Raw genomic sequence first — 23423 nt, 5'->3', positions numbered from 1 at the left:
ATTCTTGAGGGGACGTATCTTCCGGGGGTATTTCTTCTGGGAACGTTTTTTTTTCTAGACCCACCCGCCGCGCCATGAAAAAAAAGAACGTGGCGCCACCCGAAAACCTATACAAACACCCGATTTCTGCATGTACAGTTTAAGTAGTCCAAAATTTCTCAAAAGGACACAACCGAAAAACCGCACCTATTCCGAAAGACAAGTTCGTCGTTAGATTCTGCAATACAATCTAAGGTGATCTGGTGGAGCAGAGCGAAAATGCCCCCTCCGCCCTTCGTTTCAGGACGAGTTCTGCCGGGCACCATTGTTGTTCTGTCGCTTCGCGTGGTGGCCTTCTCAGAGGATATTTCAGAGCATTCAGAGGATATTTATTTTTTTGGTGTGTAAAATATCTTTACATTTATAGCTATTTGCTACAGTGCAATGCGCAGCGGCTGTGACGAAGGCCCTTTGGGTCAAAGCGTGAAATATTCGTCCCACCGTGCCCCCCACCCCTTGGACAGCCTTAGAAGCAGAGGTCCGTTTCACAAATTATCAGCGTTAAAAAGACTCGCGTGACCTTCGACAAATATCTTTAATGTGCTTCCTACTTTATCGGTAGGTGTAGCGATAATCTTAAACCACAAATAGATAGCGAGAAACAGATGGGCCATATTGGAGTTTCGACAATCAAGGAGCAACCTTCCAGTTAAAATATTGGCAGACGAGAATGATTCGTAAGTTGTCCACCGTAACATGCGCCATGTCAAAGTTAATACGCATCCTATTAAAACGACACGGTTACCATCTCGACGCCGATAACTGAAAGTTGTTGGAATTCGAGCGGCCTTCTGAAACATCATTATCTGAAAACACGGCCCATTCAGTTACGCTGAAACGCGGCGGTAAAGTAGGGAATATAGCCGAAGAGGCAATGTCCGAAATTCCTGGACGTGACGAAGGTTACGGTGAATAATTGATGACTCATTGACGTCTGCGCGAGTACTTTATCAGGAACGTTGCACTTTAACTGCTGCAGCTGCAATGAGTCACAGTTTTGATTGTAAGATTATCGCTACACTCACCGATAAACGAGGAAGTACATGACAGCTTCTGGTCAAAGTTAATTTCAGTCTTCTGACACCGAGAATTTGTGAAAGCGACCCCTGCTTGTCGCGCTGTCAAAGGAGTGGGGGGGGGGGGGGGGGACACAATGGGACGTGGGTTTCATGCTTTGATACACGTGCATTCGTCGCGGTAGCCACGTACTGGGAACTCTTGAATGCACGGCATTTCACTACCTGCTGCGAGAGACCTCTGACAGCTTGCTCGACTAGTTATCGTGAAGGCAGATTTGCGCTTTCTTAAAACTTCAACATTTCTATTGTCGCATAACGGCAACGATGAGTGCGCATACAGTTGTCTGCGGCCTTGGTTCCTGAGCAATTAACCAGCCAAAGCTGCCGTTAAAGAAAGTAAACCGCAAGAGGCCTTCATAATAAAGAACTTATAAGGGTTCCTGAGGTAAAAAAATGACGCGCATTGGAACCAACATGGTCATATCGAACATGCAAGAAACATCAACAACAAGAAAACATGCGAAGACCCTACTGGCACATGTCAATCTGTATTGTTTCATGTAACAAAAAAATGCGCCCGCGAATGTCACAACCATGGATAATGAAATGCTCGATTCGTTATATGATGTCGCTCAACAAAAAAAGTTGGGCAGTTAGCATTTTGCTGATAATTGTGCATTTGCTCAAATGTTGCGCCAGTGAAACCTATTTTATAACCATGTACACTTTCAACCACAGTATTGTCGAACCCGGAGCACCCTTCTATTATAAAAGCTGGTTCTGTTCTCAAAAAAAGTCTGTAACAAAACCAATACCTTATATCTCGACGCCACGTGTGGGGTATGGCAGAGGTATCAACACTACGATGACAGTAAAGGTTTGGAGAATCGCTCCGAAAGCCTTTGAGCTCATCCTTATTTTCTTGCGGAGGGGGGAGGAGGTATACTGCACTTGAGTTAGGTTATACGCATGTCCCTCTTACTTATTACTGGTCAAGAAGCATGCTAACCATCAAGTGTCATCAGAGCGTGGTATTGAGTTCACTGAGAATGCTTCGGCTACAATTAACACAAAGCAGATAGAAAATTCCCCACTACGGTAGCAGGCTTGGTATCCCTTTTCAGTTTCCTGACGCATATTTGTGAATCACTTATTACAGCGAAGCTCTTTATGATAATCAATATCATATTCGGTTTTTATTCAGATGATTAGAAAGTTCACAAGTTGTTAATATAAAGAAGGAGGCCACGAAGTCAAACACGGCAATGGGACCATTTTTAGAATGTAAGCGTATTAAAACATAAATTACAGCAGTTTCAACAAATCGTTAGCATGGAAGAATTACAGGTTTTATAGTATGATTAGCATGACTGAAGAACTACATGCGCATAAATGTCATGAAACAAAGCAATGTAACATAATCTCGCCGACTACTAAAAAAAGTAACAGCGTAAGTGACGTGACGAACACAGTGGTTCATACAACCACTCTTTCAGGGTGCCTTCATTTGATTTTAATTGTCGTGCCATTAGGTTCCTGTTTGATGTCCTTGCCTTGCATATACGTTGGAGTTAGCGAATTATACTGCGTTCGTGTGTAATCTTCTATGGTTGTTTATTGAATTCGTGAATTTGAAAGTGTTTTTACATCTAATGGTAGTGCGTTCCAGAATGCGACAGATGAAAAATGGACGCTCTGCCTGCCATAATTAGTAGGTATTTTGGGTAAAATGAAATTCCTATTTATTGCAAACCTGGTGATATTAGTATTTATTAGAGAACATTGTGGTATCAAGCTGTCGCATCGTGCCTAATTGATTTGACGGAACAAAAGGGCACCTAGGTTATATTTAACGGGTTGTGTGACTGAAAGAATGTAATTAGATGGTAAAAGATACGAGGCGTTGTGGTTATATGGGCTAAATGTTTTATCCTAATAGCCTGATTTATGGCCAGCGTTCCGTGGATTTCCCGTGTCCGTCAACAAATATTTGTGTGCAAGAACACAGCTCCCAAATTTGATTAACATCGCTGCCTTCAATGAAAAAGCTTGTACGTCTCATCACTTGGATAAGTATTTTCAGTGGATTAGTTATTAATCGGCATTCTCTTCAATATCAGAGTACTTTGTGCAATATATTTTTTTTCTTGCTTACGGGGGTATGAGCCATTAATTATCTTACGTGACGGACACATTTCTCGTTGCGCAGGCATATAATAAGAGCGCTGCTGCGAGAATGTGTGTGTGTACTATAGTCACGATGACACACCGATCAGGGCAATAAATGAATATCCAAGTGATATCACGTATAAGCTTCAGCATAGAATGAAGCAACTGACACGAACATGGTGCTGATAAGACCATCGACTAAGGCACAGTGATAAAAAAAATGTGTGTTCGTTCGTGTTCCGCCGATCCAGAATAAATTTCTACGTGTGGTTCTGTCGTTATTCGGGACGTCCGTTGGTACCGCTCAATAGAAATAAATTTGCTTATACCTTTGATCTAAATGTGTGTCAACTTTATGTCGTGCGCAAAACAGTTTGACTGGTAATCCACCTTCAGAGCCGCCCTATGGCAGGGGTCAGTTTTTAGCACTTTGCTTGAAGTAAATAGCATGTTTGTTAGAGTCGTTTTCTGGTAGCCTACACATCAAAGTTTCCAATTATTGGCCTCGAAATATCACTGAAATGTAAGGGGCCCTTGAATCGGGCCCGCCGTAACGTTTGATCAAACTATGAGATGTATCCAACCATACCCCGTCACACTGTAACCAATCACCTGTCATATATATGATTTTATATTGGCTTCATGGGCGCCGCAATCTTGGAATGTTAGGCAAACTATTTCTATGTTTTGTTAGAAGTGACGTAACATGGTCATGAAACGGTGAAGGCATTTGTACTACTATGCTCGAACTTGCGAATTGACTGTAGCAACGTACACTTCGTCGTTAAAAGACAGAAAACAGCAGCGTAAATAGCCCAAGATGGCGGCTCCTCAATGCTTCCGTAAAACAGTCCATACTTTCTCAAGAAACATTCCACTGCAAGACTCATTGGGCTTACCTCTTTTTATTTTTCTGAGGACCCTCCATGGATTCCCTGCCTTTTTTGTTACCCCACCATTAGTTCCCGGTACCGTGTTCAGAAAGGAACAAGCAGTTCGTGCCTGCTTTCTCCTCTCCACTTTCGAGGTTTACTATTGGCTGTTGTCCCCCCGGCGTAAAGAAATGCGAGGAGGGGAAACCCCTAAAGCGCCACCTCCTCTCCCCCTTCGAACCTCTCTCTTTCCTGCCTATATATTCGCGGTCATCTGCACGAAGGAACATTCGCTACCAGATCTTTGGATTAGCCTTGTCGACAGTGCACGTCCTTCGACCACGTGTTTTTGTACACTGAACCGACTCGTAGTGGTGCTATCTTACGACGCAGCAGAGACGCCGTTGGAGACTGTTGCTCAGTTATTCACAGGTTAGTTTCACCTTACTCATTACCCTTTCTTGCTCCAATGCATTCTTTCAAAAGATGCAAATGTTTGATAGTCAAGTGACGCGAAGGTATAGCACCGGAGTAAATTAATTTGTTGAAGCAAGCCTTTTATTTCAGATTTACCTTTCTATTTCGATAGGCAACTGATTATCGCATTCTGAATTTTAGTGCCATGAGGTTAGAACATCGCTACCCAGCGCTAAGCGGTCTTAATTGTATCGGTAATCGGGAACATATGGGGAAGTCCTTTCTTTTTTGCAATAGCCCATTTATAGGAAACGTCCGCGCTTGTGAAGTAATGATTTTTGACGGCTTTCTTTTTCACATTGATTTATGCTTTCTTGTTTATGAGTGAGTAACAAGAGTAAGTTATGACATCCTTTGCCTGCAGGACACCAACACTTGTGCCAAGTGATTTCGTGCTGGAAACGGGAAGAGTCGTCCCCAACTCTCCCAACCTCGAGAACAGCCACGATGACGTCACCAGTCGTCAAGCGGTGGCCGTACACGATCTCTTCAAAAGTGGGCCTCATAGACACCCATTGTCATTTGGACTTTCTTTTTCGGAGAACGGCCCACCACAGTTCCTACGCCCAATTCAGGACGAGAAATTCGGAAACATTCCCCACGTGCTATGAAGGTTGCGTCGCCGTCTTTTGCGACCCCGCCACATTCAAGAAGGTACTATTTTCAATAAGCTAATGTATTCCGACGTCTTTGGAATGCGTAGATCACTGAAAGGCAAATTAGGCTGTCATGTAGTGATAGCCGGTAATCAATAATCCAGTTGTCGTTGTATGGATACACGGATAGCTTTAGCACATATCCTTGCTTTCCTTCGGCCACGTAGACGTTTTCTATAATATTGCAGTTGCCCTGGGAGAATTCGCGGGTCTGAAAAACGGTAACAGCTATTTCGACTACAGGTATAAATCGCCGCCACGAACGTGTGGATATGAAAGAGCTCACTCGAGAATATATGCGTAATGTCGCTTACGTTTTCCAGTATAGATAATGAAGAAATATAATGGTAAATTCGCAGCGCTTTATAAAGAGATAAGGGGATACTTCCTGTACGGAAACTGTCCAAGATACGCGAAGCGTTCTAAAGCGGTCGGTGTTGTGCGGAATTTGTTATTCGCAGGAATGATGCACATGGGGGTTAAATCGATGTGGGATGCGTTGTGCATTTATATATGCGTTAGCAGTACGAGCTCGCATATGCGCGTATATACATTCCTGAGTATACATGTTCCCACCACCACAACCGTTATAGAATGGTGCGCGCGTGTTCAACAGCGCTGGTTCAGAGAGATTGAACTTAATTGTTTTACAGCATTGAAAATGCACTATAATTTTCTTCTCTACCGTACATTGCAAACAGTGAGCAGCGTTCCTATATATATATAGTATCGTGCCAGTTACGAACTCGCACGGCTTAATGCATTCTTAGGCAGCGGAGGGGGACGGCTGCCCGTGCACGCGTATTGAATGCTCGAGTGGTTCATCCTCTCGTTTTGGGCCCTCTTTTGTCACCTTGAATCGTCACGGGTCGTGTTTTTACCAAGACGTCCCATACTGCTTGCTTTCCGCCTTTTAGTATAAGTTTAAGCATTTCTGGCCTAGGCTTACCGCCTCCTTTCTACCTATGGGGTATGGGGAACAGCGAAAGCGGACGGGTTCGTAGAATGTTTTGCACCGCCGCGCCTATTGTAATCGCGCGAAATGGGTCGTTTGTGACTGTACTCCGGATGGCAGCTCTGAATCGCGCGCATAATGGGATTAATTTGCGCATATCTCCCCCTGTATATTGGGAACAGGATTCTATGGTTTCACCAAGTAAGTTTCGGCCTACTCAGCATGTAATGCTTCGCTGAAATATTTGCCCAACTCTACGGTTAAGCTCTCCCGCAAATGCCGTATTTTTTACTCGCGAACTGAGGACTTGAAATTGACACCGATGTTTGCAATCTACGCAGCGCCACGTGTGGGAGGGACTCCTGTCCGAGGACGGTGTCTGGGCCGCTTTCGGTTGCCACCCACACATGGCCCGGCAGTACGATGAAGACATCGACGACGACCTCATCGCGGCCCTGGAGCAGCCAAGCGTCGTGGCACTCGGCGAAATTGGGCTTGATTATTCCAGCAAGTGAGTTCTCTCTGCCATGAATTTAGTGTGGGTGGATCTTAGGCTCACCGAGCTTATTGAGTGGGCGCCCGTTCCTCTTTTCTGTTTTGGAAGTAGTCGATCAATTCGTTTTCTCAAGAAAATTTTGACTACAAGAAAAGTGTTTGGAGTGCTGTTCTATCACAATTGCTCGACATTGCAGAGCGTAGCCTTCTTCATTTTGGGGGGCATGGGCGCACTGTGATTAGGTGCGGAATGCCAAGTTTAAAATAAAATGCTTGGTTTTGACATTTCAAAACGACAGGGTTGTAAAAGTGTTGTCATCCTGAATCTGTTTTAGTCTGTGAAGCTTGCATGATCAAAATTCTAGCATAAGCTTATTCCACGACTTCCCTGGTTGGTTGGTTTGTAGTAAATTAAGCTACAAAACAGATTTTTCAAATCAAGATTAGTGTGTTTCTGGATTCAGGGCAGGCGTAAACGGTGACAACTAATTGTATAGTAAGTCGCTTACCTTTGTGTTCGCACGTTGCAGGAACAATTGCGACCGGGCTCTACAGCAGCGCGTGTTTCGGCACCAGCTGAAACTGGGGAGGAATGGGCGGCTGCCCATTGTTATTCATTCAAGGGACTCCTCGATGGATACGCTGAGAATCCTCAAGGAGGTAATGCGGCATCTCTGCAGCACTGCTAGCTTGATTACTCCTTATTACAGGGATTATCTATAGACTAGCACGTTGTCTATACCCGAGCATTGTTATGACTCGTTGTACGGAGGGATTCGTGGCTTCTTAAAGCCTATCCGGAAACTTCAATGTCGGCAGCACTGCCTTGGAGCATGGCGTTACGGACTTGATTACGCCATTGCGTATTTTCTTGTTATATCTCCCAATTGTATGTAAAATTTGAATCAGCCAATTGTTCGGGAGAGGATGAGTCCCTCATTTTTACTAGAGCTCAGGGTAAGATAATGCCATACTGCGTGAAGTAACATGAGGCTATGGCACCGGTTTTTCACTTTCTTGTTTTACTTCGTAGAGCTACGGTAAGTACGCTGTCGGCGTACAATTCTAAGATTACGAACGTTATATCTAGATAAAATGTTTAACTTTTCCCGCCAATATTTCAGCACTGTTTCCATCGCTAATTTGTTCAAATAGTCGTACGTTGTGCACTCACAATAAATGCAGCACTTAACATACTCCTGCTTCAGGAGCGCGTTTTTTTGTATTCTCTCTAAATCTAACTTGTTTGGCGTTGGTCCTACCTGCTGGTCTGTTTTTATCAGCGAGAAGTGCCTGATATATTTCATCGTCACAATTGTTACATGACACCCACACACTCGGAGCATCGTCCGTGGCAGTGCTAACCGCTTGCTCCTATCTTTAGGCCCAATCTGATGCTGCCAGCTGACTGGCCTATACACCGCCACTGTTTTACCGGGGACTGGTCCGAGGCGCAGTTGTGGATGGACACATTCCCCAAACTGTGCCTCGGGCTTACTCCGCTGGTGGGATTCCCGAACGCGGGTCCGGTTGCTGAGGTCGGCCGCAAGATTCCTCTGGACCGGCTGCTGCTGGAGACGGACGCACCGTACTTCCTCCCGAAAAGCGTACGTGTCAACCTCTTGATCAGCTCCTATGGTTGATGGCCAAGTTCCGAGATATGGTTCAGTGTACGCGATGCTCATGGATTCTGCTCATGTCAGAGACCGCTTTTTTTTTCATTTTCATCGCACTCATTTGCAAATTGTATCAGTGCTATGATTGTATTGGCGAATGTAAACTGAATATCTTAAAGATCTTGTTATTTAAAGCTACCACACAATTTGAGTGGGAAGGATAAGTTCGGTCGCATGACGTTTAGTGCGGTTCACTGCAGCAACTTGGTGCGTATTAGAGCTCAGAATAAATGTACTGTGCTTATGCGATTAAAGAGAGAGAGAGAGAGACAAAGGAGAGGAAAGACAGGGAGGTTAGCCAGTGTAAGTCCCGGCTGGCTACCCTGTGCTGGGGAAAGGGGTAAAGGGAATAAAAGGAGAAAGAAGAAGAGGAAAAAAAATGAAAAACAAAGAAAATTGACACAGTAACGCGAAACTACGCGCTACAACGTTCAGAGGCGGTCACACAATTGGCATGTCCTTAAAAACTTCAACAAAGCCCTTAAGGCCTTGAGTGCCGAAGCCCGTCTGGACCAGTGTCCTAGAGCTTTTTCCTCTGTAAAGGGGCGATTGTCCAGTTTTGCGAGAGCGGTCACGAGCACTTTTCTTCGCACTGCGTAACGGGGACAGTCACAAAGGAGATTAAAACGCGCACATATTTCTGAATGGATAACCTATTGTACGACATGCTCCTTTGATAGTACTACGAAAGAAAGGGTGGTGTTTTAATTCCAGCGAACTTAATAACCGGGTCATCTTCCAACCACGAAGATGCCAGCTCTATTGATAGTGAGACTTTGCGCATGTATTGTTGGGAATTAATAATGATAACTATGCCTCGAAGAGCCATGGTGAGTGATCTGCTTTCCAGAGTAACTCTGATACGGCGGATGTTCTATACGCAAGTGAGAAAAAAAGTCACTAGCTGTCTGTCTCACCACGATAAGTTAATGAGGTAACGATTCTGTGTATAGCAGGCTGCATCTGTATGTTCAAATATCAGTAAGGTTGTACTAATTATAATCGAATGCATTGCACTTCCGAGGTCTGGTGTTGAAATGTTGGCTACGTGTTAGAACGGAGTAACACCGGTATTTCCGTGAAGTAACATAGCCATTCTTAAAGTAAAATGGGTACAGCGAAAGAAGATGTCGATAGAAATGACTCATTATAAATGATTACGTGCGAACTTGGTGAGTTAAGTGCACATTGAACTTGAGGTGTGGTTGTAGCGAGTACCCGAAAGTGGCACAATGTTAGGCTGGCGCTCTAATCTTTTAATAGAACGTATTCTCAATTTAACTTAAAGAACGATGTAGTAGTTGCTGAACATAAGGCTGACGTTTTCTTTTTTTTTGTTAGTGTGGTTAATGGGCTCGTTGTAGTTACGTAGGAGCTTCAAGGAGGGAAAGAGATAACTACAAGGCAGGGAGGTTAACCAGAATAACGTCCGGTTGGCGTCCGGGGGAATGGAGTAACTGAAGACATGCCGCTGGTCATAGCCTGCCCTGCTTTGCACTAAGCTGTGTGTGTCCTGTAGGTTAGCCCTCTGCGGATCACGGGTCACAGCCTAATAGTACAAGAGAGGAGGATGTTATGCTGATTGATGCTAAGCGCCCACCTTTACACTCGCATGAAAAGAATATTATTTCAGCTGTAATTGCGATAGCAATATATATTTATTTGCAACTTTGCAGCGCTATATAGAGCAGACGTGTGAGTAAACGTGTACATTTTCTGCACAGAACTCTGTAAATGAACAAGTGTCGTGTGTACACCCGTGAATATTTATTTGCAACTTTTGCAGTGCCATATAGAGCAGACAATCGAGCGAGTAAAGGTGTACATTTTCCGCACAGAACTCTGTAAATGAACAAGCATTGTGTGTACACCCGTGAATATTTATTTGCAGCGCTATATAGAGCAGACGAGCGAGTAAAAGTGTATATTTTCTGCACAGAACTCTGTAAATGAACAAGTGCCGTGTGTACACCCGTGTATATATATTTATTTGCAACTTTGCAGCGCTATATAGAGCAAACGTGCGAGTAAACGTGTACATTTTCTGCACAGAACTCTGTAAATGAACAAGTGTCGTGTGTACACCCGTGAATATTTATTTGCAACCTTTGCAGCGCTATATAGAGTAGACGAGCGAGTAAAAGTGTAAATTGTTTTCGCCGTGCCATTGTTATGTTAGTGCGCATGAAATTTCATGTGTTGCCAGCAAGAATGTAACCTGCCTGCAAAATGTTGTGCGTGAATTTTGCACACTCCATGTTTGTTAATCTTTTACATTGATGTATGCTAGTGAGTTTGGCACTTTCGACTCTAATAAATGTTTTACAAACAGTGGCAGACCTGTGTGTGTGTTTTATTTAAACGGTTTTTCTCCAATTTGGAGAAGCTTGGCAGAGCAGTGCTCCGCCGATCCAACTTCTTGCTCTTCCGAAGGAAAATCTACTCCTTGCAAAATTTGATTCGATTCTGCAACTGGCCATATATGATAAGGAGCTCCAGGTATTCAATGATTTCTTGTTTGAATCTGACCGCAATGTGCTCTTGATCTCTCACGTTATAATAAGCATCACAAGGATACTGGAATCAGTAAATTATTTGATTGGTGCAGCAGGCGGAGGAAGGACTTGGATGATTAACACATTTTTTGAATGTTCAATGCCTAGCGCAGGACGATTTATTATTAGCTTTCTCTTCAGTCGATTATTCCGTTAGCTTATTAGGTTGAAGCCCCATGAGCAAAATCAGGCAAACTTGAGTTTGTGTGTTTTGGTATGCTTGCTCACCGGCGCGGAAGAAGGTGACAAAGTCAGATACGGTTCCAATCTGTAGACCTTTTCATCGGGCGAGGAGGAAAGGGCGAGCTATTTCCTCCTCTCTGAGTTGTGCGATCCGGCACGGCGCTGGTTGAAAGTAGAGCTGTTGCGTGCTGGGGAACAATTTGGAGATGTTTTAGCTCGCCCTTTGTGAGGTTTATGCAATGTCCCTTCATACAAGGTTATCGCGGACCCAGCGTGTAGCCTGTCGGGGCGTCGGTCTCTAAAATATGCGGAAATGCATCTGTTGAGAGCTAGTGTGAACTATTTTTCGTGAATCGGTTTTATTTATACCAAGAGAACCGGCGTCTTTGAATTGCCAGGAAATGGAAGATCTGCTCAGTATCTGTTGGCTTGGCGTAGGAACTAAAACATAAGCGCGCATTCTCGTGCAACCCCGAAACTTCTTAGCGCCAGGCGCTATCCAATATTTCTGATACACCGGCATCGTTCTCAAGCATATCAAATCTAGTAGGCATGAAATAACTATGACACGTCTACGCTAGTGTCAAGTGTAAGTGCGATGACGCTGCTCTATACAGCGATCATTGCGGATGATATTAATCTACATGTATATGTTATGTATAACATACATGTATAAGCCATCTGCTTCGGTATTTCCTTTTTTACCCTGTCAGCCTCTAATATTGGGCTAGGATCGGATAAAAAGAATGCGATGGCTATTTGCGAGGGCAAAATTTCCGTACTACGGGTGAGTGCATCGTAGAGAACGGGACGACCAAAATTGGAAATAGAAATTTTGGTTGCCAATTACTCTCTCTCGAAAAAAAAAAAAAAAAGAAACGGGCCAACGCCGCAATAAGACCTCGCATGGTCATGCCGCAGAACGTTTATAGATTTAGAACCATTGATATCGCAGGCTTGGTCCATGCGCTATCTATAGAGTGAGCAAATATATCTGTAGTCCAGCATCTACTACTGCTTTGAACGCTGGCACAGTTCGTGAACGGTCGCATCGCTGGACAAGTGTAATTCACATTGTAAAGTATGCTACTATTACTATCCAAAACTATTTGATTCATGGGTGGAAACCACACCCCCTGAACGAAGTAGTCGCACAATGTAATCTACATATATGTGTCATAATATGTGTCACCTGAAACCGCCTTGCCGATGCAAGTACGTTCGGTCGAGTCCTTGGCGAAGGTCGTCCTTCACATAGGTGCGGTAAAAACCGGTCGACAATTTCGTTGCCATCGCGTAGAAATAAAAACAAAGAAACAAAAAACTCTACAGCTTCGGCAGTGTGACAGGTGATCACGGTGGGCCTGTGCCATTTTTCAAACAATAATATTTAATAACACTTTTCCTGTTTTATTACATATGATGTAATTTTCAAGAGAGAGAGAAAACATTTAATTGGACCATCGAGGTCGTTGCTCTTGAGGTCGAGTGGGTGGTGCCCTCATTCCAGGACTCCACTGGCCATGGCTGCTCGACGTACTTGCTGGACGAGAGCTTCTTGTCCCACCTGGGTATCGCCGGTCAGCTGTACCTCCCACCACTCAAATGACGTGCTAGGTATCTTTAATTGTTGAGGTTTGCCCCCGCACCCCCACGAGATGTGAAATAGTGTAGGGCGTGTGTCGCCGCACCAGGGGCAGATGCCGCGAAATGTATGTGGGAATATTTTACTGTATCTGTGTAGGTCTGGAAATGTGTTGGTCTGAATAAGTCTTAAAGCTACTGCCTCTTCAATGCTGAGCTTTCTGTGAGGAGGAGGATAAATCCTGCGGTTGAGTCGCTGGATCTCGAGTCGGTTGCAGTAGTTAGATGGCAGGGGCACGAAAGCAAAGGGTGGGGATTGATGAGAGGACTGGTATTGCCCCGCTCGGTTGATTAGTGCTCGAGCTAGGGAGTTCGCCCTTTCGTTCCCTTCCAGACCCGCGTGGCCCGGCGTCCACGTGATTTGATGGGATTCTTGCCGCCTCGGGCCTAAAATCTGAGCCACCAGCAGCTGTGTTCGTCCGTTGGTAAAGTTACAGCAGGCGTGCTGCGAGTCGGTAACGACATGAACTTCACCCTGTCATGTTGCTTTATTACTAGCGCCGCGGCTATGGTCTCAGCCGCAGCTGGCGTCTCTGCCTGACGGAGGCCGCGAGGGTCAAGGAGTTGTCACTCCCGTTCACGGCGGCTACCGCGAAGAGGCCCCCTACAGGGTACGCCGCCACGTCCACGTACGTTACGTACGAGTCACCCTTGAATTGTCGGCGCTGTCTGTTAGCGTGAGCCTTGCGTCATCCTTCATGAAGTTCATGACTCATTTGCTTCCGCATCGGGTTCGCCTTGATCTTGCCTCTGACCTCAGGCGGGAGTGATCGTTGCCCATCGAGGGCGCGGAGCTCCGTTGCCGTTCCGGTCCGGTGGAGGATGACTCTGCCCGCCGCCGTGTTCTGCAGTCTGGCTATTTGCGAAGCCATAACCGCGTCCGACAGCTCAGCGACTGTTTTGTGTTGTGTTGATCCCGAGGGCCGCTAACTTCTCATTTGAGGTGGTTACAGGAAGACCCAGGACCGTTTTGTACGCGTCTCTGATGATGGCATCGACTTGTTCTTGGTCGCGTTTCTTTAGCGAGTGGTAGTGATACGGCATGATATACGTTACTCTGCTGATCACCAGAGCCTGGACGAGGCGAAGCCTGTCTTCTTCTCGCATGCCCTTGCAGCTTCTTGTAATTCGTTTGATAATCCGCGAGATCTGGTTGGTGGCAGACCTTAGGGTTTGGATGGTGTGGAAGGCTTTCAGGTTGCTCTGGATCCAAAAACCCAGAATCCTAATCTTATTGCCTTCCGTGATCTTCTGGCCCTCAAGATAGAGGCCGATGGGGCCGGAGGAGTTGTAGATTTCTCCTCCGTGCACTCGGATTACCTCGGACTTCTCGGGCGCGCAACGCATCCCGCTCGCTGCCGCAAATCTCTCCACGGCCATCGCGGCCTCCTGAAGGGTCGCCTCTTTTCGCGCTAGGGAGCCCTTGGTGGCCCAGAGCGTGATGTCGTCTGCGTACAGGGCGTAACCTAGGTCGGGGATATTCCCCAGCTCTTTGGTCAGCGCTAGCATCGCGACGTTGAAGAGAATCGGGGAGACTATCGCGCCTTGCGGTGTTCCTTTGTTCGGCACGTCGATCGTATCCGACCGAGTCTGGACTATTCCGATGGTTGCCGTCCGGCCTCTCAGGAACGATTTGACGTAATTAAAGAAGGACTTCCCGCAGCTGGTGTCGATCAGTCCCTTGAGGGTGGCCTCGTGAGAGATGTTATCGAAGGCCCCTTTCAGGTCGAGTGCGAGCAGGAGGTGTTCTCCTCCCTTCGGGATGCCTTTGAGAACTTCTTTCTTTAGGATTAGGAACGCATCTTGCGCAGAAAGCCCCGGTCTGAAGCCAAGCATGGTGTGCGCCTCCAACATTACATAGAGGACGGGGTAATTTTCAAACAATGTTTGATTGTTGCACCGTATGTACGCAGCTGCTTACCTTGATCTTCTTTAGTTTTCTTTTGCGTTCCATTTTTCGTCCTTAACTTTTGGTCGTAGCTCTTCTACCTTTTTATCTTTGCGCCAGTATTTAGACGTACTGTTTTTCCCAGGAAGACAAAATAAAGAGTGAGTGTCTGACTAAACGTATATTATGATGATTCTTATTATTGTTGCTGTTGTTGTGGGGATCATTATCATCACTGGCAGTTAAGCGATAAGTCTTCGGAAAGCAATCTCATGTACGAAAAATGCATTATTCAATAGTTACCTGATACACATGCACGATTTCGACCAAGGAGTGTCTTGTATGTTCATGTCACGTTTAAGTAACAAAAAGAAAAAAGAATCAAGAAGGAAAAGGAACTTCGCACATGCTATTTTCAAATGCTTCGTGGGGTGTGCAGGCCCACCCAGACTGCGAGACGAACAGTTAGCGGCCGCGACATTGTTGCCAACACGAAGCACACGTGGGGTGCCGGAATGACTTGCATACTACATTTTTCATCATATTATTTTAGTTTCTTAATGCGGTATTTCGTTATTATTCGCTTCATAATTGTGCAACAGTTGACATATATATGATTTCGGAATTTACTATATCTAATCTCTCCTTCATTTTAATTCCCTTAAAGTCTCATTTTTTCGACGCCTCGTGTACCACCCGATTCATCACATATTCAGAAGAATGGGTTGCGTCATCTCGTCGTGGGAAACGTCTAGCCGGTGCATTACCATTGACAGTCATCATGAGGTAACCACCGCTGTAATTTTTGACATCCCTGACAGCACATCGACATAATGACGTTGGTGCTTCCCACCGAAATTGAGAACACCAAACATACCGTCACTTTCTATCTTATAAATAAACCGATTACCGTCAAATTGGCGAAAATATAGCTTAAATTTTGACAAGCTTCAGGGACGTTGGCAATTTCGTTTGATGATCAATTCGAGGAGAGACTTGATTCGCGCTTCTTGTTTCTGACTACGCTTTCGCAATACAAGTAGTGCCCCACTACAGGCCGTGCAAAAAAAAGTCGGTAAAGTGACATAGCCGACGATTGTACAATGTAGAACTAAATTACTATATTTCATACAGAACCACTATATCGTCGAGATTTATGCCCCAAAAAGCGCGACAAGCGGTTCAATCTCTTCACAAGTGACGCGGAAAAAGCGAAAAGACCGAATCAGATGTTTGTTTCTTCACGCAGAGCACGTTCCGATGTGATACTTATATGTGGCTATCCCACATACAATCGATCAGAGAGGTCAGTCGATTTCAAACATTGCAGTAAAGATTTGATTTCTTTGTGAGCTTGTGACGCACGGGGCAATGGTAAAAGAATCCTTGTCTTTAAACAGTCCACGACCTACCACCTATCCCGCTTAACACAGTTCGAAGGACCTCAAGCAGGAAAACAAAAATACTAGGTAGCCCGTCACGTGGTGTGCCAGCGGGGAACGAAGCGCGAGTTAGGTGCCTGGGTGCAGAACGCGCCTCATACATGACGCATTTCAACTTTACGTATGCTTGGAAAGTCATCGCAGGCGAGCCGTGTCCAAAATTGTCTATTTTTTTATAATATAACACGAAGGAGCATTCCTCAGTAAGAACATCTACATGGTAGGTCACGTCGTTCAATCACCGAGCATAAAGGCACAATTCACGGCCTGCGAACACCACAAGGACAAAATGCAAGGCGCACGGAAATCCGCAGTTAGCTTACGGTTGTTTGCATGCCTTGCTGGACTTTAAGCCAACTTCGAAATAAGAGCCACTTTGTTCCAACACTCTACAATAAATGTACAACGATGCTGAGGGGTTTAGGCGAAATGCCATAAAAAGCTTGAAGAGGCCTCGTGAAAGCATGTACATCACGATGCATTATGCAATAGCTTCCGTTACGGTCTACTAACTGAATAAAAGTGTTGCGGAAAATACTTTCAGCCCAATGTTACAGTTCAAAAAGTAGCAAGAAGGTATTTAAAAAATGTGCTGTCCCTCAAAAGAAACACTTTGTCAAAAAACAAAAAAAGATGTTGAAACTAAACAACCACGGGAGGGAGTATTGCTTTCGCAGGTTAGAAAGCCTTGAATAAACTTGACAGCGCGTGTATTTAATAATCGTTGACCATTCTTTACCTGTCAGAAGGGACTTTACCATTTACCTTTATTGCACGTACTCTGCATTAACTGGTCGTTTTGTTTAACGCCTACATTACAGTTGTTAAAAGCACAAATTTATATTAATACAAAAATTAGGTAGAACTCTCAGACCGTATAAAATAGGCTTATAGTTGGCGAGTGACACAATTCTTTTTAATCTTATTAGAAATTTTAAATATTGCCTGTCGCAGCACATGTCTAGCCCTTGAGTTGAACTACAAGGAGAAGCACCGAAAATTAGTGGCAGTAAATTAATAGTTAACAAAGTTTCAATAACTCAGATCATAAATATGCATGCCAGAGTACGAACTGGACTTCACGAATTGAAGCCGGTGCGTTAGCCATATTTGGAACTCTGAAGCTGGCTCAAGTCTTGAGTTATACTTACCTTAAATGTGGGGCAAAATACGTTGCCTTTTCGGTTAGATTTGTCTCGCACTGATTAAAAAGGCGTCTTGTGACAAGGTAAGCAAAACAGCACTACAGTTTGCCACACATTTGAGGGTGCTTCTTTCAAAACCCATTTCGCGTGGACGTGTTTTGCGAACTCGCCGAATTTCATCCATCTATTGAATGATATATATGCCACAAGATGATTAGTAAAAAAGTAAATAATGAAAATGTGCTACTCATCTAAGCGTTTATCGTGCTTTCTCTTAGAGTTACTGCTGGCTTCCTTGCGTAATCTACGTCATTCGGTCACAGAAGGTTCTTTGTGTGTGTGCGTGTGTGTCCTTTTTCAGTTCTATCGTTTTTTCTTTTGTAGGTAGTCGCTGACACTATAATTATGGCACAAAGTCCCGATCCTTTGAGCGTCCCACAAATATCTAATTACAGCATCTTCTATACGACCCGTTAAAAACGAGCGAAAGGCGTACCGCGGCTTTTCACGTGAAAAAGGAGTCTCATCACGTCGCTGAAGGCGTAAGTGTTGGTTGTGTGGTATCACAAACAACTGCAGAGCTTAATATTCAACCGGTGCAGTGGTTGAAGGCCGTTCACCGATCGTGTCGCTGTCCGATGCCAAATTGGCCCTTCCATTTGCTTGCTTCTCCCTGAGAAACGAAAGAAAACACGCTAGCGAAATAAGACACGCTATCGCCCTTTTGTCCCATCAATTGGTGATTGGACATGTTGTTGCAGCAGAGCCGCACTACGTGTATGCGCGTTTCAGCGGTATCTGGTGCCACGAGGCCGCCACAAACAAGTTTCGATGAAGTGCTGAGCTTGCTTTTTCAAAAACGCCTGCTGCACTCCTTGAGAATGGTAATCTTTGGCGATATTAAAAAGTGATGTAATTATTTACTTGGTCGCGCTTTCGGACAATTCAGGCTTCATTAATATGCAATGAAACAATAAACATGAGACACATATTTTGAGTCAGTGCTCCTTTAAGACTAAATAATGAAGGCGTGGAATACTATGTATTCCTTACTTGAGGAAAAATAAGACATTCATCCAATCGCAGCAATTGCTACAAAGGAAACGCATACGAGTGCCTCGAAAGAAAAGCCTCGTTGTTGAAGACAAATTCATCCTGGCCCGGGACTCGAACGCGGGACCACCGCCTTTCCGTAGCAGCCGCTCTACCATCTGAGCTAACCAGGCGGCTAGCAGATGGCAGGGCGAAGTCGAATTTGTCAACAACTCGAAGCGAAAGCAAGAGTCTGACGTAATAGTTCTGTGGAAACCCACAAGGTGGAGAGAAATGATTAATTAAGGGAAAATGAGACATCCACTCAACCGTAGGAACTCTTGCCTTTGCATCTAGTTGTTGGCAAATTCGACTTCGCCCTACCATCTGCTAGCCACCTGGTTAGCTCAGATGGTAGAGCGGCTGCCCCGGAAAAGCGGTGGTCCCGGGTCCGAGTCCCGGACCAGGGCGAATTTTTCTTCAACTGCGAGGCTTTTCTTTCGAGGATCTTGTACGGGTTTCCTTTGTAGCAACTGCTACGATTGGGTGGATGTCTCATTTTCCCTTAATAAACTATTTCTTCCCCCTTGTGGGTTTCCGCAGAAATATTACGTCGAACTATGTAGTCCAGTACAAAGGACTGGTCAGCTTTCGCATCCGCCCTTTCTAATGGACTTTGAATGATTTGGCTTCGTATTTTACGTGCAACATGGACAGCAATAAGAATAAGCTTGTACAAGATAGGCGACTAACGAATAAAAGTTTCATCGTGCAGTGTTATTTCGCTCAATTAAACCCTATTCACGACCCCGAATCGGCGTACTTGTGGATGACATCTATGGCAGCCTTGTGCAAAAATTCAGTGGCATTGAACCCAATAGCGAAGTCCAGGTGCCGCATGGTTGGTTGCGGAACGACGTGGTGGAGCACGACGTTGTCTCCCAGTCTGGAAACGAGGTAGTCCACGTCACGTGGGTCCGCCATTCGGTCTCCCTCGGACGAGAAAATGGCAAAGAGCGTCCTGATGCGCTCCATAGGATAGGCTGGGGGCGTTGCCTGTAGGCATTCATGCAAGGATTGAGGGAATTAATACACTTCGCATGCGAAAACACAGGAAGGTTATTTCTATATGTTGATTTTTCTTGCTCTTTAGTGATCCGCTTAGTGAGGAAGCTGTGGTGGCTAACTAACAACCCAGCGCGATGTACCAGTCAGGTGCAAGGAATAAAGGAATTTAGGTGCAAGTGTATACGAAAAGAACAGCCACATTGGTACGACCGATTAGGAGACGCAGTGGATAAGTGGCTTACATAACTGCGCTCACGATAAACAGACATGTCCCGTCGCCGTGTTCGTTCACATTCGCTCACAAACTTTAGCCTGATGAAAGGTACACCATGCCAATCCGCACAGGTGCCCCTACATATGAAGATATACTATTCATAAATGCATGGCAAGCGTACTATGACGTGGGGAAAAGAAGTGCCTGAAAAATGTACAGCGCTGCCAAATCTGAAAAAGGATTAACCCTTCTTATTTATTTCGCCAGCGTAATTTCCATGAAACTGTTGGAGTGAAGTGGTGTGTTGTAATTACTTCTTGTTTTCTTTTTGTTTTGTTTTTCGGGGTCAGATCAACAAATACGCTTAACTTTGAGAGCGATTCCCAAAGATCATGAGTAATTGAAATTCTGTAGTAGACTAAACGAAGAATATAAGCATCGGACAAGTGCGAATGTGTAATAATCTTCCCTGCTTCCAAGAATACCTACTATTCCACAAAAAATGGCGAAATCACTTGCCATGGACACATTTTTGTCTTTTCTTGCGTGGCGACTTATGATCTAGAAGAGCTATTTTTTTTTCATCCGCACGGGTTGCCACGTGGCTCATTACAATTGCGGTATAATTTTTAAGATTTACTGAATTTTTTTAGGTCGCATGTCACAGCTAGATGGCACAATTCTTGTCCGTGAGCTGGACTGTTCAAAGAGGCGGGCATTACTGGTGGTAAAAACCAAAACACATTTTAAGTAATTCAGAAAAATTCAGTAATTAACTTCTCAAATAATTGCTTTATGGCACACATTATAATTTACGAATCGCAGCCGGTGATTTCGCAAGACGTTTCTATTTGAAGTGAATTTCCAAGATGGCACAAGTTGCTGGATGTTGTTTCCCAAAGTGTGGGACGAAATACATGGGCGTTCCGGTATACAGAGCATTTTGTTACAAAAGTAAGTGGAAGAGCAGTGCAAAAGTTTGATGGTGCGTGTCCTTAAACTGCTGTTACTGTGGGAATTTATTCCAAGTGGAGACACCTTGCAAACTCACGGGTTAGAATTCGTAAATTTCAACCTGTGCCGTAAAGTAATTCATTATTAAGTTCATTATTTAAGTTTTGTTAATTAGTTGAACATGTGTTTGAATTTCCCGTGCTAGTAATGTCCGCCTCTTAGGATTAGTGCGAGTGTGTGCCGTCGGATTAGGAACTTTCTGGTCCCAGTGATGGAACGTGGTCGCCGGGGAGGGAAGTGTGTGGGCTGTAAGTGAAGAAGGCGAGCGATAGATCTCGTCAGCTGTACTTCTATAGTGATTGTGACCGGGACCCTGCGCCCAGTAGTCCTTGAGGGCGAATTGGGTCCGCGTGTGAGGTGTTTATATACTTTTTATAGCTGCTATCACATAGGCTCTTCAATCGAACAGTTCTAGCATAAGACAGTGTGTGTGCGTGTGCGCGTGCGCGTGTGCGCGTGTGCGTGTGCGTGTGCGTGTGCGTGTGCGGGTGCGTGTGCGTGTGCGTGTGCGCGTGTTTGTGTGCGTGTGTGTGTGTGTGTTTATATAACTGCTAGCAGCTGGCATGTCGAGGTGTGTCAGGCTGATGAAGGCGACCCATCCCCTATCCATCAGAACAACTGCTTAGTGTAGATCACAGAGCGTCTCCTAGCAACACGGATTTGTAGTGCACGAGATGGCCGATTACTTATGAGAAACTGTTGCTGTCCTGCTGGCGATAGACATTTAGCCGTTACTGATGGAACGCACGCTATTGTTTCAGTGAGGGCGCTGCCACATAATCCTATACAGTTAGCTTGCTAGAACGTCCCGCCCTCCTTTCCTTAAGCTTGCGATAGCTGGCCCGCGCAAATCACGTCAACGGGCCCTGAAAAATGGGCTCAGGAACAAGTCGGGCAACCTAGCTAAACTCCGTTGGCGACGACTTGGACTAAGAGACTTTCAGAAATAATGTTTATCCCTCTCTCACACTGAAGTGGCTACCCGACACGCACTTGCCGTACTCCTACTGCGTGTCGTTTAAGGATTTCCAGCACTCCAGGAAAAAAAAGAAACATTGGAGAAGAACGGATCAAATACCACCGGGCAGGAAGGAAGCTGTCGTTTTTTTTTCTTTGTTTTTATAGGGTGTTTTTTTTTTCCTCGAACCCCTGGAAGTGGCTCGAATGTCGAAATTCCGATTAGCCCTGCTTTGCGCATCATATATATTCTATCAAACGCAATTTTCCACTGACTGACAGCTAAACCGTGGGCTATTAATCATCAGCAGAGAGGCTACATTGGGGCTACGTAGGCATTGCCGCGTATACCAACGCATCCAAGATGACAGCTTAACACATTTACAGAACTTACTGTCATTCAGCACGTGGAAACAGGATTCTGTGCTTTCGCCATTCTTATTCCCAGTTTTTATTTATTTATTTATTTATTTATTCATTTATTTACTTATGATACCCTCAAGGTACATTGTTCATTACAGATGGGGGGAGCATAAGCAAAAAACAAAAAAGAGAATGGTAACAACACTTTTGGCATTACAATGCAGAACAAAGACAATTACAACATTCACTTGCAAGGGCATAATCACTTAACTTTATTTTCTATTGTGGCCCTAAAAAGGACAGCATACGTTAAGGGCACTAACGATGGCGATAATTTGTTGCATTCTTCACATGTTTTAGGACAAAATGGATGCGAGCACCTGACTGCGTTACAACGAAGTATGGTGACTTTCTATGGATGGTTCAAGCGGAAAGAAATAAAGGACGCTGGCAGAATCCAACGAGAACGCAGGGTGCTGTTGTGGTAGAAAATTTGCGAAAGAGTGAAAGACGGGATAGTCTTCTTCGAGAGGATTACGATGGGAGGTGCAAAATGCGCTTCATTTCTGTTACACTGGCGGTTCTGTGGCAGTTATTTGAATTGGACCTATCTGAGCGCCATTGGCCGGCCTCAAGGTATTGAGTTAAAGAAGTATGACCTGGGTCTACGCTGCGCACCAGAAAGACCCCTCGTTTGCCTTTCGATTGCCATATTTTGTTTCTTATTATTCAAAGCGACTGAGTTTGGACGCTTTTGTTTTGCCAGTTTAAAATGAGCGTCGCCAAGCGTTTTTTCTTGTTCAACATGCGTTGCCACATTTCTATGGCTCACCCCTTACAAGTTTTATCTGTGCGCGTCGGTACTACCTTTATGTGGTTATTTGTTTCTTGAGTTCTAAATGTGTGCGTAGTCCATGGGATTCCTTTCTTTTTTCATTGAAGTTGGTCTGCCTTATGCAGTAATAATAATAAAAGAAAACATATGCAACCGCGCAAGGTTGAAGTTCTGGTATTGTTCAATCAATAGCCCTGACTCTGCTCCAAACAGGCTCATGACCGGATTTATGATCACACAAAAATAAATAAAGCAGATGAGGAAGTTTTACCTGAGAGTAGCGACGTCTGTTTTCTTTGATACCGTGATCGTACATGATGAAATCATTGGCACGATATATCTGAAAGAAGTTTTCACTCGCATTTGGTAGCCTCTTAGAAGCTAGCGTCAAGCAAGGCCTATCTCCAATATATTCAATTATTATTAAATTCTGTAGTGTTTTGTGACAAAACGATTATCTGATTATGGGGGCAACGCCGTAGTGTCTGCCGCCGGATTATTTTCGGCCACCTGAAGTTCTATCATAGGCTATTTCAAAGTGCATTTTGTTATCCCGGTTTGTTATTGCGGCTATATGTACAGGCACATGAAATTGTAGAAACGAAAGAAATCGAAAAGAAGTGCACGTGCTTACTCGTCAAACAGAATCGTTCAATCCTATCAGCTTAATTCTTCTCGCTAATTAGAGGCGCGGAGGAAGGAAAAAAACTAAGGAGGGGCGCTGA

At 44.7% G+C, this 23423-nt stretch overlaps 1 protein-coding gene across 1 annotated transcript; it reads left to right on the top strand.

Moving 5' to 3' along the window:
* The first annotated feature begins 4639 nt into the window (after positions 1 to 4639).
* On the top strand, positions 4640 to 8325 carry LOC129382520 (putative deoxyribonuclease TATDN2). The gene is made up of 4 exons (XM_055066631.1): positions 4640 to 5230; positions 6529 to 6698; positions 7213 to 7342; positions 8140 to 8325. Exons 1-4 carry the CDS (start codon positions 5024 to 5026, stop codon positions 8323 to 8325), a joined length of 693 nt encoding a protein of 230 aa, XP_054922606.1. The 5' UTR covers positions 4640 to 5023.
* Positions 8326 to 23423: the final 15098 nt, after the last annotated feature.

This window comes from Dermacentor andersoni, chromosome 6, assembly GCF_023375885.2.
Source record: "Dermacentor andersoni chromosome 6, qqDerAnde1_hic_scaffold, whole genome shotgun sequence".
Classification (NCBI taxonomy): domain Eukaryota; kingdom Metazoa; phylum Arthropoda; class Arachnida; order Ixodida; family Ixodidae; genus Dermacentor; species Dermacentor andersoni.
This window is presented reverse-complemented; position numbering and strand designations above follow the sequence as displayed.